This window comes from Alosa alosa, chromosome 2 (genome assembly GCF_017589495.1).
Source record: "Alosa alosa isolate M-15738 ecotype Scorff River chromosome 2, AALO_Geno_1.1, whole genome shotgun sequence".
NCBI classification, from domain to species: Eukaryota; Metazoa; Chordata; class Actinopteri; order Clupeiformes; family Clupeidae; genus Alosa; species Alosa alosa.
In genome coordinates, this window is record NC_063190.1 from 13,317,940 (window position 1) to 13,337,352 (window position 19,413).

At 43.9% G+C, this 19,413-nt stretch overlaps 1 protein-coding gene across 1 annotated transcript in view; it reads left to right on the top strand.

Annotated features, from left to right (window-relative positions):
* The window catches only part of sh3pxd2b (SH3 and PX domains 2B), a 37,225-nt gene that overhangs the window by 11,262 nt on the left and 6,550 nt on the right, over nucleotides 1-19,413 (top strand). Inside the window, exons 4-8 of the mRNA XM_048238074.1 lie at nucleotides 9,479-9,498; nucleotides 9,587-9,729; nucleotides 13,407-13,432; nucleotides 16,755-16,889; nucleotides 17,162-17,263. Of these exons, the coding sequence (XP_048094031.1) occupies nucleotides 9,479-9,498; nucleotides 9,587-9,729; nucleotides 13,407-13,432; nucleotides 16,755-16,889; nucleotides 17,162-17,263 (426 nt within the window). The remainder of the gene's footprint in view (nucleotides 1-9,478; nucleotides 9,499-9,586; nucleotides 9,730-13,406; nucleotides 13,433-16,754; nucleotides 16,890-17,161; nucleotides 17,264-19,413) is intronic.

Below are 19,413 nucleotides of genomic sequence, written 5' to 3' on the forward strand. Positions count from 1 at the left end.
GACGTGAATCCTGCGCTCACGTTGTTTACCCCCCACCATTCATTTATGCTGTGGCTTGTGTAGGTGTTTTTTGTAGGTGTTTTTGTAGGCTTGCTCTCCGTGTCTCTGCTGCATCTGCAGCTTGTTGTGCTTGCCGTCCCCGTGTGTTCGACCGGGTGCCAGTGGCTGTCCGCGTGCCTGCCAGGTATGTGTCAGCCCCTTTTAACACCGCTCCCTAAGTACTGGCTGGACTCAACAAGGCAGCGGGGAGCCGGAGAATATCAGCTCAGCCCTCAGCCATAATTAAAAACAAAACGAAACGTGCCAGTTCTGCACATTCTTTCCCCCCGAAGCCATTAGCCGGCTTTATGAGGACCTGTGGTCTGTGACGCGAGGAGTCTTCTCAGGTGGACCGGCGGAGAACAACAAATCAGAGCCTTGACACATCGGCGCTGTCGAGCCCTGAAGGCAAATCCTGTGTCCTGAGTCTGGCACTGTCAACAGTGTCGGGTAACAATCTGGCCTGTAGAAGACTGTGTTCACAGACTGCAAAACATGGCAGATCCTTAATATTTAAAGCAACAGATTAGATATCATATGCAGAATATTGTACTTCTGAAAGTACTTGGAATCCCATGAAAATGCTGTGCAATGTACATTGCTGTTCAGTGCCTTTCTTTGTACAATGTCCAATATATGTTGGTCTACTACTGTTGAAGAGCAGAGAATAGAGGACAACCATCGTCATAACACTATTAACAGGCTGACAAATTTGATTTGGAGTGTCCTTTTATGAGAATGAGTCAGCCTGATTGCCAGTCCTCGGGCCCCAAGGTTTCCAGAAAAGCTCCCACCCCCCTTGAGTCAGCTATCAGCTGAGTGTCCCTTCAGTGTCCATGGAGACGGATCCACCTCAGGGTGTACTGTAGCTCACTCCCAGAAATAAATCTGGGCAACACTTTATTTGGGTAATCCACCTACAAAGATATTACACAGAAGGTCTTTTTGAAATTCAAGTTCAGTCGTTTCAGTTGTTCATGTTAACCAAGCCCAACCTCAAGTCTTAACAGTAACGATACACTGTAGCTGAGAGGGTTTCAACAAATAGTTTATGATCTTAGAATCTGTGGACCACTTATATTTGACCTTCCAAATGAAGTGGGATCCAAATCTATCTTTGGGCCGGAAGTGTGCCATACATGGGTCTAACCCAGTCCAGCTCTCTGGGTGGAGAGGCCCAGGCTCAGCACCCTCACATCACAGGGCCTGGGAGGATTCCTGTGCTGGAACTGAGGTCTGTGGCGAGGAGTGGTGTGAGTCAGCATGAACTTTGAGTGTCCTTTAGAGTAGGAGAGAACCAGCCACGTGGACAAACACTGATGAAGCATTACTTTTATTTCAAATTAGAAAATGTTGGCCACAGCAGGGTGAAACCAAGAACTCACAGAACTCACCTCACACTGCGCCTGAAAGTAGCACACACACACACACACACACACACACACACACACACACACACACACACACACACACACACACACACACACACACACACACACACACACACACACACACATATATATATATATACATACAATACATTCTATTTTGAATCTAAACGAAGATAGCCAATAGCCATATGTGATTATGTAGTGTGAAAACTTCTCGGAAAACTTCTGTACTACATAATAACATTATGACATTCATCTTTCATTCACATGAGGCCCATACAACATCACAATGAATTTGAAGATCATGCTAAAAGTTTGCTTGTAAAAATATAAATATGCAGGTTACAAACATACCTCTTTGATATTCTGGAGCTGTCAAAGGGCTACGGAACCATGGCTGCGGAACCATGACTGCACGTTTCCGCTAATTAAGCTGCTCTGACAGGAGTAGCCTAATGTTAGCACATACATGTAGTTGCAGTGTTTTTTTACACTCCCAACACCGGCATATGTAACATGTTTAAAGACTAACTAAGGGGAAAGACATCAAATGTATTGAAGCATTTGAGAACACACAGGATACATTTGAAAGGAGAGTCCCTCAATGTTAGATTAGGCTGCAATTGCCGTTGTCCATGACCAGCATATGACCTGGCAGGGCCATGGCAAGCCATTTTAACATTTAAAGCTAAGGCAAGCCATCTGTACTAGAGAATTTTGAATGCAGAGGAAAGTTTGACATTGTTTGTGCATCCATGGCAAGTCATTTCTACATTTAAATTTATGGCAAGCCATCTGCAATTCGAATTATGCCTAGAAGCAATGAAGCTACAGATATTGATAATAAATTGAATATACAATTGAATTTCATGTTCCAATTTGTCTTATCAATCAAAAAAGCAATTTCATGCTTTCGACCATTGGTTTTAAAAACAAAGTACCAGTTCAGGCACTGCTTTGGCACCGGCATCATTTTAAAAGTATCGATTTAGCACCGGTATCGGATAAAACCCAAACGATACCCAGCCCTACTCAGCAGTAGAGTCTGGGTCCCCAGAGTTGGCCGTCTGTCCCTGAGGTGGCAGAGTACGCACTGCGTGGCCTGATGGGAGTGCAGTTCCATGTCCTCCTGGCTCCAAGTGGGTTTCATTTTCCGTTCCAGATCTGCAGATTCCTGCACTAGCATACTACACACTAGCATACTACACACTAGCATACTACACACTAGCATACTACACACTAGCATACTACACACTAGCATACTACACACTAGCATACTACACACTAGCATACTACACACTAGCATACTACACACTAGCATACTACACACTAGCATACTACACACTAGCATACTACACACTAGCATACTACACACTAGCATACTACACACTAGCATACTACACACTAGCATACTACACACTAGCATACTACACACTAGCATACTACACACTAGCATACTACACACTAGCATACTACACACTAGCATACTACACACTAGCATACTACACACTAGCATACTACACACTAGCATACTACACACTAGCATACTACACACTAGCATACTACACACTAGCATACTACACACTAGCATACTACACACTAGCATACTACACACTAGCATACTACACACTAGCATACTACACACTAGCATACTACACACTAGCATACTACACACTAGCATACTACACACTAGCATACTACACACTAGCATACTACACACTAGCATACTACACACTAGCATACTACACACTAGCATACTACACACTAGCATACTACACACTAGCATACTACACACTAGCATACTACACACTAGCATACTACACACTAGCATACTACACACTAGCATACTACACACTAGCATACTACACACTAGCATACTACACACTAGCATACTACACACTAGCATACTACACACTAGCATACTACACACTAGCATACTACACACTAGCATACTACACACTAGCATACTACACACTAGCATACTACACACTAGCATACTACACACTAGCATACTACACACTAGCATACTACACACTAGCATACTACACACTAGCATACTACACACTAGCATACTACACACTAGCATACTACACACTAGCATACTACACACTAGCATACTACACACTAGCATACTACACACTAGCATACTACACACTAGCATACTACACACTAGCATACTACACACTAGCATACTACACACTAGCATACTACACACTAGCATACTACACACTAGCATACTACACACTAGCATACTACACACTAGCATACTACACACTAGCATACTACACACTAGCATACTACACACTAGCATACTACACACTAGCATACTACACACTAGCATACTACACACTAGCATACTACACACTAGCATACTACACACTAGCATACTACACACTAGCATACTACACACTAGCATACTACACACTAGCATACTACACACTAGCATACTACACACTAGCATACTACACACTAGCATACTACACACTAGCATACTACACACTAGCATACTACACACTAGCATACTACACACTAGCATACTACACACTAGCATACTACACACTAGCATACTACACACTAGCATACTACACACTAGCATACTACACACTAGCATACTACACACTAGCATACTACACACTAGCATACTACACACTAGCATACTACACACTAGCATACTACACACTACACACAGCATACTACACACCGCATACTACACACCGCATACTACACACTGCATACTACACACTGCATACTACACACCGCATACTACACACCGCATACTACACACCGCATAATGCACACCACATACTACACACTAGCATACTACACACTAGCATACTACACACTAGCATGATACTCTCTTGTCCTTAACACTCCACAGCCATTCTGCATTCTCTGTCTAGAATAAGATCCTCTCATATTGTTCTCTGTCTACAGGCTTAAGTGGCACAATAGCCATCCTGTTGATACACCACACATTTAAATTTAATTGCAGATTAAAGTTTCACCGACGCTCTCTCTCAGCCTCCATCTGCTCCCATTCTGTTGGAGGAGAGTGTCACTCCATGTGATCCAGCCACTCTAATTACTCATGACTCCCTCACTCGTCACCTATGCTTTTCTTGTGGGGCCCTGAAAAATTACAGTAAATTGCTGTTATGTCAGTAATCTTAAAGTAGAAGCTTACGAAATGGAGTAAATTTATGACAGAACAAGCGTTTCTATAATATATTTAGAGAGAGAGGGAGAGAGAGAGGGAGAGAGAGGGAGAGAGAGAGAGAGGGGAATAAAAGAGAGTGAAAGAGAGAAACTAAGTGGACAGAAAGAAAAGTGTGTTTTTCTTAAGCTGAGGCAGACGTTAAGCACCCACTGCTGGCTGACTGTAGGGGCTTGTTGAGGAGGGTAAGGGGGTTTTCACTGCGCTGAACTCGGCCCTGTCAGCATCTTAGTGCTCTTTTAAAGGCCTTCCCACCAGATAAACAGCCCTTTATGGCTTAGTGGAGTTTTTTTGCAAGCTGGCTAAATCATACTTATGTGTGTTCTCTCATACATCAGCTTATACTGTGAGGGCCATTCAATTGTAAATGAAAACATACATTTTAATATTATGGACCCAATTGAGGATGGACTGGAAAAGGCTTGAGTCTTATTTGAGCTCTCTCATTGATTTGATGAGTCGTTGGTATCACTTACTCAACAGATCAATACACACATACCAAACCCTCCCCACCTATGTATTACGATGTGAAGTTTAATTGCAATCCAGATACTGCTTAAATTTCAGTATTCTTCAAGTACTAGAAGAGACCACATGGATTGAGCAGTTTCAGATTTGAAAAATGATACATACTGTAACTGCTTCAGAAATCTCTGATATCTTCAGTCACAAGAATGTTGTCCTTGCTTTAAGCCATGGACATGTGTTATAGTACTTATACACAGCACATACTGTATGTACTGTCAATCATAAGTAGGTTGTCATAATTGTCTGTTTAGTTGTTAGTTTAACTGTCTGTGCCACCCATAGGCTGTATACAGTCAATGGTGTCACCATTATTGAGAGTATTTGTTAGTGTGCTGATGTTGTTCATCCCAATGGAGGTTGGAATTGTACCTTAGGGAAATGGTGCTGTTGATTCTCCTGAAGAGAAGTGGAAAAGAGTATATGTTTCATGCTGAGATCAGATACCAGAAGTGACAGATGGGACTTCTGGCTCATACCCAGCCCTCATGCGCACACCACCACGGCGTTGGTGGGAGCTAACGCCAGCACACGCTCAAAGCAGATCACACTCCAGATCAAACACCAAATTACCAGATATAAACCAGATACGTTCCAGATGCAAACTAGATCAAAGCCACATACCGTATCAGGATTTGAGAAGATTGTATTTGTCCCTTGAAAAAAATGCTGAATTAAGTACTAAAAATATATATACACAGACATACACACTCCAGATTCGGTCCACAGCCACTCCAGATCAGAACCAGATTAACACCAAGTTGCACCAAGTAACACCAGGTCCAGATCCAGGGCTTTAGTACTGTCTGAGTGTAGACTTTGTGTCTGCTCCGTTTGCGTAAACAAGCCTAATTTTGAGTGGCATTTCATTTGGCTGTACTGTGTTTGGGTTCTGTCAGTGGTGAGACGGGTGCTTTATCACTGGGGCCTCGGGGAGAGACTCTTTGAAACCTGAGTCTCTGGCTCTTTGATGGAGCTACTCACAGACAGACACACACACACACACACACACACACACACACACACACACACACACACACAGAGAGAGAGCGTTGGCTCCACAGTCAACAGGATAGCCCTGAATAGGGATGTTAGGCCCTGAAATATGTTAACAGTGGCGACACTCACACACACACACACACATACAGAGTTGACTCCACAGTCAACAGGATAGCCCTGAATAGAGGTGTTAGGCCCTGAAATATGTTTACAGTGGTGACATACACACACACACACACACACACACACACACACACACACACACACACACAGAGAGAAAGAGAGAGTTGATTCCACAGGCAACAGTAGGGAGAATAGAATAGAATAGAATAGAATAGAATAGAATAGGTCTTTATTGTCATTGTCACAGGTACAACGAAATTTTAAATGCTCTCCAGTCAATGCATCATTCATTAAGTCTATAAAAATATAATCTAAGTGCTAGTGTTACTTAAAAAAGAATAAATAGAAACATATAACAGCATTAACAGCATTAGCAGCATACATAAACACACACAGTCATACACACCCAGTCATAGCATAAAAAATAGTATGAACACACTTCATTGCATAAAAACAGTAGTAAAAACAAACAACATCTACAGACATGCAGACTTTCATGTCTTCGCATTGATCCATTTCATATCAGATTCCATAAATAGCCCTAAATAGAGGTGTTCGGGTGTAAGGAAATATGTTAACAGTGGCAACTTGCCCAGGTCAACTGTCTTGTCTCAATAAGCTCTAAAACCATGGGTGTGAGCGGGGCAGGGGTGGGGATGGGGGGTGTGTCATTTTCCCCTTGTGGCCTTGTTGTTTTTGCTGGAAGTGCGGTTAAAGCTGCCTTATCATTCCCTCGGCCTGGAAGGAATCTCAGAGGCTGACACAAAACACACACACACACACACACACACACACACACACACACACACACACACACACACACACAAACACACACACACAAACAGAGACACATACCCACATGCTAAGACAAAATGAGTGTGAGAGAGCATAGGAAATAGAGACAGAGCAAGAGGAATAGGAAGAGAGATGAGAAAGGAAGAGGGAGAGGGAAAGAGGAGAGAGAGAGAGAGAGAGAGAGAGAGGGAGAGGGAGGAAGAGAGAATTAGGTTAATGCTGCCTCCTGTAAAGGGGCGGCCATAAAGCCCATTTGCAGTAATGTCCTGAGTCTCAGGAGGGAATACTAATGCAGGGGAAGGTCGCAGGCCACACTGGAGGAGCATAAATCTGCCCCCTGAACGGAGACGCATCAGCTGTGGGGACCACACAGGCCGGGTGGGGACCCTATCATCAGAGTGTCCCATCAGGACCGCGCGCTGGGGCTGTGTCCCTGGACAGACAGACAGACAGAGGACAGACACATCAGACACTGAGAGCATTTATGTGAGAAAGATGTAGTGGGTGGAGAAAAGATACAGAAAGTGATAGAGTTTTGGAGGGTAAGGGAGAGAAAGGTAGATAGGGGACAGGGAAAAAGAAAGAGAGAGAAGGCATGAGGAGGGAAGAGAAGTAGGGAGGGAAAAAAGACATCAGTGAGGAAAGAAAGAAAGAAAGAAAGTAAGACTGAGTGTGTGAGAGGGTGAGAGAGGAGGGAGGGGAGAGAGAGAGATATGAGCAGGCAGGGATAATTGATGACACGCATTTTGAAGCCACAAAGGCTGAGGGGCTGAGGGTCAGGCGGAGGTCAACAGGCAAACCAAACACCTGCGGTAACTCACCCTGCTCACGCCAGCCACAGCAGGGGACAGGAAGAAACAACACCCAGCCCAGACATGGGCAACTCTGGGAACCATGGCGTTCAATTTCGATGACAAATGTTAAAACACACACACACACCACACACACACACACACACACACACACACACACACACACACACACACACACACACACACACACAGATAGACACACAAACTCTCTCTATCTCTCTCTCTGTCACACACACACATACACACAGACACAAACACTCAGATAGACACACACACACACAGACACAGACATAATCACACAAACATAAACTCTCTTTTCACATACACACACACACACAAACAAACACCGAGTGACAAATGAAAACTCTGGCGTCTTGTTAGTGGCATTCATCTTGCTGTATTGGCCCGCGCTACATGCAGTTAATATAAACGAGGCAAGCTGCCTGGCCTGGTCCACAAGGGCACCTTGGACGTACCCTGGCCAAGTTGAAATGCCAGACAGGTTTGATGTAGTAATGCAGTTTTTTATATATGAGAGAGAGAGAGAGAGAGAGAGAAATTGACAAAAAAGAGAGAATGCAAGAGACATAATGCAAAGGACAGATAGAGAAAGGGACAGAGATGGAGAGAGATGAGAATGTGAGGTAGAGATAGAGACAGAGAGAGAGAGAGAGAGAGAGAGACTGTGTGTGTGTGAGAGAGAGCGAGAGAGAAAGACCCCGAGTCACTCCCCCTGTGCAAGGACAGAGCAGCAGCACTTAGCTTTATTAAAGACAAATGGCAGCTGGCCAGCCGGGGTGGATGACTGGGCGGAATATTTCATGTCTGCCACGGGTGTGCTCCAGCTTGCTTCCTCTGATAGCCACACACGGCGGCACTGTCACTGGCCTTAAAGCTGAGTGTGAGAAAGACAGAGAGAGGGAGAAAGAGAGAGAGTTCCATGGAGAGAGTGATACAGAGAGAGCAGGGGGAGGGGGGGGGAGTAAAGAGAGACAGAGTTAGATAGAGATGGTGCGGGAGATGTTCAGACAGGTTGCCTTTCATCTTTGAGAAGGCTTAGCTGTCGGAGGGCATCTCTGTCGGTGGGCCCTGCGAGCTGCACAGATGGACCTCGGGGGGGAAGAAGGTGCGAGGATGAAAAAGGATGAGTGTTGATGTGAGATCAGAGACAGACTAACTCATTAGCGCCACAGACGCCAGACCAGGGCCACTGACTGGTCTCAGATCAGAGAGGAGAAGAGAAGAGCAGAGCAGAGCGGAGAGAAGCACTGTAGCCCGAGAGAGACTCTTGAGTATGAGGCAGAGCATTCAACCACAGGTCGGGGGAAATGCTAATACTGCGCCTTTGAGAGCACTCTGAGCCAGACAGCCAACACCCAAAACACGTCAAACACACACACACACACACACACACACACACACACACACACACACACACACACACACACACACACACAAACAAATAAACACACACACACAAAACACACACACACACACACACACACAGCCAGTGGAAAATGTGAGTTTCTATCCAGGGCAGTTTTGCTTGTTAAAGCCAAAATATTCAATTCAAAGTCAAGGCTTGTTTAGAAGAGTTCATGTTTTGGCTGCCACAAGTGAGACCAATTCAACTTGTAACAGTTGTAGGCTTGTAATCGTACACAATGTAATGACCATTACCATGCTAGTTTTATGATCACATGATGCTTAAATGTGTGGTTGGTTCTGTTTGTGTCCAGGCACTCATCCAGCTACCGGTCTACATCTCCCAGTGCGAGGAAGTGCGTGTGTTCTTTGAGACTCGACCTGAGGACCTCAACCCCCCCTCTGAGTAAGTCTTAGTCCAGTAGACATGGACACTCTAGTGCCTGGTCTGTGTGGTGTAGCCTGTATGAAACACAGAAACTGGTGTTAATTAGCCCAGTGTGTTGTTCAGTGTTAAATGTTTGCTCAGTGTTCATTATTCCTTGAATATTTGAATAAATAACCAAAGTGTGGTGCATGAAGTTCATGCGCTGAATAGTATCCATGGCAATAATCGTGAACAGCAGCTAATTGTGAATACAAAGGAATACACTCACACACACACACACACACACACACACACACACACACACACACACACAGACACACACACACACACACACATGCACAGAGTTTTCTTATTTTGTGGCTCCCGAGTGTCCCATGCGTGGGTGTACACTGGCCACTGACTCATTCTAGAAGGGCCTGGCTCTCATCTGTCCTCTGTGGCAGCACAATGGCACCAACAGTCTTATCCATAAGCTTGCAGTGCCATACAACTTCTGCCATTTTATCAGATGGAAATTCCACAAACAGTCCTCAGGGAGATATACACTGATCTCCTGATACACTTCTGTCTATGGTCTTTTTAAGCACATTTTTAGCACATTTTAAGACCGTGAAAGACACTTGGCATGTTTAAATGAAAAAACAAATGCTCGTAAACCACATTAGAGTGTCACTAGACAATGTGCAAATTAAAGAGCGTGCCAAGGCCGGGTCGTAAACGCGCCATGGTGCTTTCCTCCTCACCTGGGTGCAGTTTGGTGCCCTCCCGGGAATGTCTGCCCGCCCTCAGCTGGGCAAAACCGCCCAGCTCGGCTCAGTACAGCGCCAGGTGCCAAGAGGCCCTGTGAGAAGAGGAGACCAGGGGAAAGGAATGTGTGTGTGTGGGGTGTGTGTGGGGGGTGTGTTTGGGGTCACTATCCCACACACTTAAATATGGGGATAAACAACACTGAATGGAGACTTGAGGGATGCTGTGATATAAAACAGAGATGTGTATGTGTACCTAAAGAACTTAAATGAAGCAAAAGCAAAGAAAAGAAATGTTGTGTTTGTGCTTGATGTAGCTTAAATGGCAGCAAAGCACTGCCACTACCAAGGTCACAGTTCTGTGTGTGTACACAAACTGATAATAAATATGTAGATCCTTCACCGTAAGTCATTTAGGATAAAAGCATCTGCTGAACAGAAAAAGAATGCAAATGTGAGCGCTGCTATGAGACAGATTCTTGCCAGCAGAGTAATAATAATGTCGAGGTTGTCAGTGCTGGAAGCCTTCCCAGTCTCACAGGCTTATCAGTTAAGGCTTGTTGCTATGGACACACATACTCCTGAAGGAGGAGAAATGAACAGAGAACCTTAGTTTGTCCTTACTGAAACATTCCTTTTGTCTTCCTTATAATTAAGGCCTACATATTTAGCATTGTGCTATGTTGAGTGTGTTAGCTGTCTGTCTGGTGTGCTAGTGTGTGTGTTCTCCGTACATATCGGTGCAAGGCCCAGAGCGAGATGCTCTGTGAGTTAGGATGATTGAATTAGCAGACAGGAGGCTAATGTTTCCCTCAGACCCAAGCTCTCAGGCTCTAGTTTGTTCCTCCCACAACTCTCGGTCATTTCATCTGAGATGAAAGATCCACAGTTAGAAGCAGCACGGTTAGTGGACTAGAATTACGTGACTTGAACCATTCTAGAGGCCATTAATCTGACACCCAGGAATAAATCAACCAGTGAGGTTAAACCTGTAGGTCTTTAGGTCAGACGGAAAAGTCAGAAAAGTCAAAAAGTCTGTTGGAATGGTGATCCTATTGTCCAGGATGGTTGTGACCAGAATGATTGTGCAGACTGAACAGTTAACTTCTAAAATAGGAGACCATAGATTCTGGCTAAACAATTCCTCCGGCATGCAGGCAGCAGCGGCAATAACAACAATAAACTGTATTAGTCACTCCACAAAAACCCATCTGATGCAAGCAACAGTGATGAAGGCTTCTCTGCGCAGGCCTGTACTGTCATAATCAGTGGCGTGGGTTAGAAACTGAGTCATGGATGGCCCTCTCTGGGCACACTGAAATAGACCTATTTTCTCTGAAGTATGGCATCTGAATCCTCTTATTCAAATGGGACCTAAGTTCTGTGCTCGACTCTGGCTTTGGCAGACCAATAATTACTGGAGTTTCCACTTCAGCTTTGCATCCATGACCCAATTCACCGTTCTAGGCCTGGCTCTCGTATTTCTGTCTAATCTAAAGACAAGGCAGCATTTCAGATACCTGAGCTGAACCTCTAATATCAGAGCCCAGTTCTACCAATACTACTTCATACCAAGATTTATATTTTACATGTCTTTATTTTTAACATTTAAAATGTAAAGATATTCCTGACAGTGGCTTTTACTGTCTGCATGTGTGCATGACATCATCCTATGGAATGGATGTAAACAGGTTGCACAAAAGTAAAATGCAAGTCTGCTGTAACCTTTCTTTTGATAAGATCAACCAGCATTACCAAAGTTTGACTATTCATTTGCAGAATAAATAGAAATATGAATATGGAGAAGTGGACTTGATAGTGGCCTGGAGGAAGTGACAGATAGTGTATGAGGGAGAGAGAAGAGACCTTGGAGATACAGTATGGCAGAGAGGGAAAGTGGGACAAACTGACTGGGAGTGGTGGATGAGAGAGAGAGAGAGAGAGAGATCCTGGGGAGAGACGGACTTGTGTGCAGGTATTTCACTCACTCGCTCTCTCGGACTCGGCCTGGTTGGGTTGGGTGTGGCCGGGCCACAGAGGCCTGGGCAGCTGGGCCTTGGATCAGAGCAAGCCCATGAAACTGATGGAGTATCACTGAGCTAATGGATTAAACAGACTCGGCGTGGACCGTGTGTGTGTGTGTGTGTGTGTGTGGAGAGAGAGAGAGAGAGAGAGAGTTTGTGTTGCTACAGTGTGTGACTAAGTGTGTTTGGCTATTTTGAGAGTGAGAGTGTGTCTGTGAGTGTGTGTATGTGAGTGAGTGAGTGTGTGTGTGTGTGTGTGTGTGTGTGTGTGTGTGTGTGTGTGTGTGTGTGTGTGTGTGTGAGTGTGAGTGTGTGCCTCTTACTCCAGAATGTGATTCTTTCAGCCATTTCCATCCGGATGCATTTATGTTCAATTCAATCAGATCTCTTCATATCCTCACATATTATCACAATAATCGAATTCTCACTGAGAAGAAAAAAAAAAAATATTATCATGATAATAGGGTTGACGTATTACCCAGATTCAGCTGACACTATAGTCAATATGAACATATGTATGCAGTTAGTATGATATATTTCACGTCCAACTGTGGACATTCAAACATTTATGAATTGAATGGATTGGGTATCAGGCATGTCTGGGAGGACAGTCTGAACTGTTGTGTGATGTACAGCCTCCTCTAACTGTAGACCCAAAGGGGAAAAAGCAAAAGTCATTGCACACTACCAGGCACACAGACACCTCTGGTATTGCAGGGTACACTCCTGGTGTTTTATGTGCTCTATCAAAATATCACAAGAGGTCTTTTTTTTCTAACATTGTGTCTTTCTCTCCCTTTCTCCTTTCATCTCTCTCTCTCTCTTTCTCTCTCGCTCTACCTCCTCCTACACACACACACACACACACACACACACACACACACACACACACACACACACACACTACACTACTTGTATTTTACAGAGAGCCTGTTGGAAAAAAGAAGTCAGGTAAGAAAAGTTTCATTTTTATGTGCATGCTAGTGGTTTCAGATATATAATGGCTCAAATGACACTGTACAACTGGAAAATATTAATATGCAGTAGCCCTTCATATGGTACTCATATACAGTGCTATGTAAATCATTTTAAAATTGCCACATGCTCTATGGCTGGAGTGCCACCTAGCTGTAATTCCTCTAATTTACAGTATGTCTCTATGGCGATGGTGGCTCCACCATCTACAAGACCTTTAAAAGTCAGAATAGCATATTTTTAGCATCTGAGATATTTCCATTTTGCATTGACTTGCATATTTTGACTTGTTCATGTAGCCTTGCCCACCTCTCCTCTGCCTCTATCAAATGCCTTCCTCATACTTGCTCTCGTCATTTTTTCCCTTCATCAGGCATTGTGGAGAGAGCAGCTTCTTTCATAAAGAGAGGTAGTAGTGGACTCCTGTTTGGCTGTGTGTGTGTGTGTGTGTGTGTTAGTGTGCCTGTGCGTCTGTGTGTGCGTGTGTACTGTATGTGTGTGTGTGTGTGTGTGTGTATGTATGTATGTATGTATGTATGTGTGATTTCCAGGTAGATGGAGGGGAAGAATTTCCAAAACACTGTAGGCCTGCTAGTACGAGGTTGAGAGACCTGGGGCCCTTAATTTAAAACACAGGCAAAGTCCAGCATCAAGCAACGAGCAAAGTTGTCTCACGCATGAACTAAAGCCACCATGAGGCATGTGGAGACACACACCCCAGCATTTCACACACACACACACACACACACACACACACACACACACACACACCCCTCTTTGTGCTTAGGAATTTGCTCATTGTATTTAATTAGCAAATTATTTTTTTCCAAGATCACTTTGCCCTTTATTTAACTTAGGGCCCCTTGGGTTTGTGGCTGGAAGGGGACTTGGGGTTCTTGGTGGTGGTCATGGCGACAGCGATGAGGGTGGTGGTGGTGGTGGTGGTGGTGCTGGTGGTGGTGGTGCTGGTTGCTGTATGGTCTTGCGGAGACAGACGTAACAGATAGTACACACCATGATGGACAAACTATTGTTGAATTCTGAGACTCTGAGAGCTCACACAGTCGAGGCCGACTCTCCTCCTAAGACCCGGCCATAACTTGGCAAATGCACAAGTCATCATTGCTGTTTTCCATTTGAATCATCTGGTATGAGGTGTTGGATCACCCCATTCAAATTGCTCCCATCCCATCTGTATGTAGACTATATACACAATCAATTCCTATTTGGTTGTCCCCAGACATATACTGTAATAGACGTCTGGCTCCGTGAGACCCAGTGTGAAGTGCATGCCTTGATTCCAGCAGCAGATTGTCATGCAGACAGTGATTCTCCTAGTTCCTGAGCTATCACAGAGTTCACCAAATTATCTGGTGATTGCTCATGATTCACTCTTTGTAAGTGTTTTGTCTTTGATTTATTTACTGTACAGTAGTGGAGGTTTGGTAATCAGACATCCCTCCAACTATCTTGAAAGACCACAGAAAAAGCAACATGTTCACTGATGTCACCAGTCTCGGCAAAGTTAGCTTGCTGCTTGTGTCCAGCTTTACAGCTCATCGCTCATTTAACCTGAGAAATCCCCAAGGGAATGGCCGTTAACCTCTTTGAACCATGAAGCATTGTCTGTGTATGTGTGTCTGTGTCTGTGTCTGTGTGTGTGTGTGTGTGTGTGTGTGTGTGTGTGTCTGTGTGTGTCTGTGTGTGTGTGTGTGTGTGTGTGTGTGTGTGTGTGTGTGGCGTATTTTACTGGGACCGCTTTGGCAGAAATGGTTTGGCACATCCCATGTTGGAACTGTTTGCTAGAATAACTCCATAACTCCAGCTGAGTCATAAGAACTCTGAGCTTTTTTGTTGTAGCTCTGAAAGAGAATGGCAAACACAGAGTACATCAGGGACAGGAATGGGGTTTGCTAAGAAAACCAACCTTGTGTGAAATAACTTTTTAGTACTTATTACTGTTGTAATAAGTAGTTGTAGTAACTATGCAGGTAATTATTAGTAATAATAGATAAGTTAACTTACAGTAGTAACTATGCAAGAAATTATTATTAGTAGTAATAATAAATAAATAGTAGTAGTAGTAGTAGTAGTAGAAGTAAGTAATACGTATGAATTGTATTTAATAATGAAAGTATTTAGTATTTATTTTTACTTTTCGTGTGTGTGTGCGTGTGTGTGTGCGTGTGTGTGCGTGTGTGTGTGTGTGTGTGTGTGTGTGTGTGTCTGTCTCTGTCTGTGTCTGTGTCTGTCTCTGTCTGTGTCTGTATCTGTCTGTGTGTCTGTGTCTATGTATGTGTGTGTAACCAGGCTCTTGCCATTGAGTGGCATAGCATAACACAAAACAACCACACCTCCCAGGCCCATGCTGTTCATGTTTTCATGATTCAGTAAAGACCCCTGGCTTTGTAGACCAAGGGACTTTTGTTCTGATACAATCTCCGTGCACCTCATTGGAACAGCCCACGGGTTGTGTTGTTGTTGCTGTTGTTGTTGTTGTTGTTGCTGTTGTTGTTGTTGTTGCTGTTGTTGTTGCTGTTGTTGTTGTTGTTGTTGTTGTTGTTGTTGTTGTTGTTGCTGTTGTTCACCAGAGTCAGTGTAAAATCATTGAATCATCCATGTGGTACTGGCTATCTGCCACTCCATCCACCCCCTGACCTCCATGTTTCCCTAGACAACAGTCTGCACAACAGGATGAGGAGGTTGTGTGGCCTGGGCTTCTGGACAGGGGCGTCTGTAACCACTGATCCGTCATTGTTGTAATAGTTCATTTCATGTTCCCTAGGTGTTGTTTTCATGTTGCCTAGTCGTTATTTGTGTCCCTGTCTCTGTAGCAGCAGTGCGGATGACTCTGCCATCTCTTCTCTCTTCCCTCTTAACTGCTGAGCAGTCAAGCCTCTCTCTCTCTCTTCCTTTTTTCTTTCTTTTATCAGTGTTTCTTCCACTCTGTGTTTCTTCCACTCTGTCTGTCTCTCTCTCCCTGTATTACTGTCTCTTTTTCTCTCTTGGTGTCTACCTCTTACCCTGTCTCTCTCTCTCTCTCTCTCTCTCTCTCTATTTATCTCTCTCTTTCTCTCTGTCTCTGGCTGTCTCTCTTTTTCACTCACGCATTTCGCCAGGGCTCTAATCACCGCAGCTCTCGCCCTGCCTCTCACTCACTGGTTGTTTTGGGTATGGGGGAGGAGGGAGGAGGAGGAGGAGGAGGAGGAGGAGGAGGGAGGAGGAGGAGGAGGGGGGTGGACTCCTCAGGCTAGTCAGAGGGCTGTGATGTACCTGTGTGATCCCTGTCCCCCTGCAGGAGGAGACTCTAGTGGAGCAGATGGGCTGGTTCTGGACCAGTATGTGGCCGTCACCAACTATGAGAAGCAGGAGAGCTCGGAGATCAGCCTGCATGTGGGCCAGGTGGTGGAGGTCATTGAGAAGAATGAGTCTGGTAATGAACACACACACACACACACACACACACACATAAAGAAAAATGAGTCTAACAATGAATAATAACATTTTAGATGAGAAGAAGTATGGGTTGGTTCTATTGAAATAAATTATTGTAGTCTGCACAGTTCATGGGTACATTCTAGACTAGAAGGGAGGTAAACAGAAGAAGATATGGTAAAAGAGAAAGACATTTGCTAAACATATCAATTCATCAGTTATATCTGACTATTCATTTTAATGTGCGTGTGTGTGTGTGTGTGTGTGTAGGATGGTGGTTCGTGAGCTCAGAGGATGCCCAAGGTTGGGTCCCGGCCACCTGTCTGGAGGCACAGGATGACCCTGATGATTTCTCTATGCCTGGAGAAGAAGGTAACCTCTCACTTTTCACCTTTGACCTTAGCTGCTACCTGGTTTTATCATTGAGAAAAACAAAAGAAAACAAATTCTTCAAGCAAACAATGACAAAAATGCAAATGCACTACATCCTTTTATTATAAATATTTACATATTTGTCATATAAAAAACAACACAAAAATATATCTAGCTGTTATATGTATACGTTTTTGTTCCTGTGACATACTTGTGAGTGCTGGAGAGATTGATTTGCTGTGCTGTGTTGCTGACCTGGCTGTGGCCACTGTCCTCTGCTGTCAGTGCGCCGGAGGTACTGGTCACTGCCCAGGCACGTGGGCCGCCGACGAACGTTAGGGGATCTGCTCAGCACAGGCTGGGGGCAAGGTCGAGAGCACACCTTCTTTTTCTTCCTTGTGTGTTTGCGTGTGTATGTATGCATGTATGTTTGCATCTGCGTATGTGCGTGTATGCATGTATGTGTGCATGTGTATGTACTGTATGAATGTATGTGTGTGTGCATGTGTTCCTGTCTGAACTTTGTGTGTGTGTGTGTGTGTGTGTGTGTGTGTGTGTGTGTGTGTGTGTGTGTTTCTGTTGTGTGCATGCTCAGCGTTCCAATGATTGAGCATGCAGAGAATCAGGCATTGCCATGTTTGTTGCATGCCAGCGATATGTCAGCATGAGAAGTCCTGAAATGGATTGATTTACTGTTAGAGACTGTTGGTCAGTTGGTTGGGTTTTCCCTTATAAACATGGCATGTTGTCAATAAGTATGATTCATATGTTACCCCATCAGAATACACATAACTCGTTCCATGTGGTATTTGTTTTCATTTTCATCTTAATTCATTACAGACTGTGTAGAATCAGCTCATGCAAGATCACACAACTGGATCTTCTCTAATTTACCAGTCATAGATTATCTCTGTCTTTATGCATCCTGACAATGTTAATGTTACCTTGGTCAGCTGTTCAGTGTTGTCTTGTAGTTGTAGTATTGTGAAGTGTCTGCATGAGTGTCTACTTTCTCTGTGTGTAACTGTCTTGTCTGGGCACTTGTACAGTATAGGACACGGTTTTATGATGGAGCAGTGAGATGTTTATCAATAGTCATGTGCATTGTAAGGAGCCTTTGTTTGCATGCGATTGTTTTCATTTAGATCTAAACTCTGCAAAAGAGCTAACAAGCTAACAAACAATATTCAGTACTATTATGAAGTACTATTTACGGTTACAAAAACTACATATTGCACTTTTATCATGACAGTATCTTTAGACAGACAGCTTTAGTGAAACTGAAGAAGAGCTGATTCAGAATGATTCAGGAGGGTTATAGGGGACTGTGATGATCACAGTACAGCCAATCAGCAGGAACTGTACAGACATGTAACTCATATGTACAAATAATGTTCTCCTGGATCCCATGGCTTTTTTGCATGCTGGACTATCTATCATAGGTCACAGTGTGGTTACATTCTTAGGTCCAGTGGTTGTAATCAGCCTCTAAGCCTCAAGCATGCGTTCAATGCACAGCAATATTGTGCAATATTTTATAAACATGTCTTCAATATCAATATCAATATCACCGTTCGTATAGCATTGCTTTTTTAATTACAAAACCACATCTAAACATTTTATCACCACAGTACAGTGTGTATGTACGTACGGATATGTAGTTCTCATGCAATGTGCCCATGCAATGTAGGGTTGTTTAAGTTTTGAAAAAACTACAGTGACTAAAGACAAAAATGTCTGATAACATCAGGCACATAATTCTTCTGTGTTTTAAGCCCTGTATAAAACACAAACAGTATCTACCTTGCACAATTAGACCTGTTCTCTGTGATCTGGAACAACTGACTCCAGGCATCTGTAGACACCAGACGGCTTCTGCAGCAGCTGTTCTGTGTCCCCAACACCTGCCCTGCCAAGTCCTCTGTGCAGATAGACATCTGTCCAGGATAGCGTTCCCATCACTATTCAAGAACTGCTCATTATCACCTCCTGTTATCCGTTTTAAAGGGTTTTTGGCCAGGATGATACTGAGATCGAGATCAAGATTAGGCCGGAAGAAGCTTTGATGTTGAAAAGGATGCTTGCAAGGCCCCTGGCATTGATGTGGATGAGATAAAGTAACAGTAACTCAAGTTCTCTTGAGGTGACCG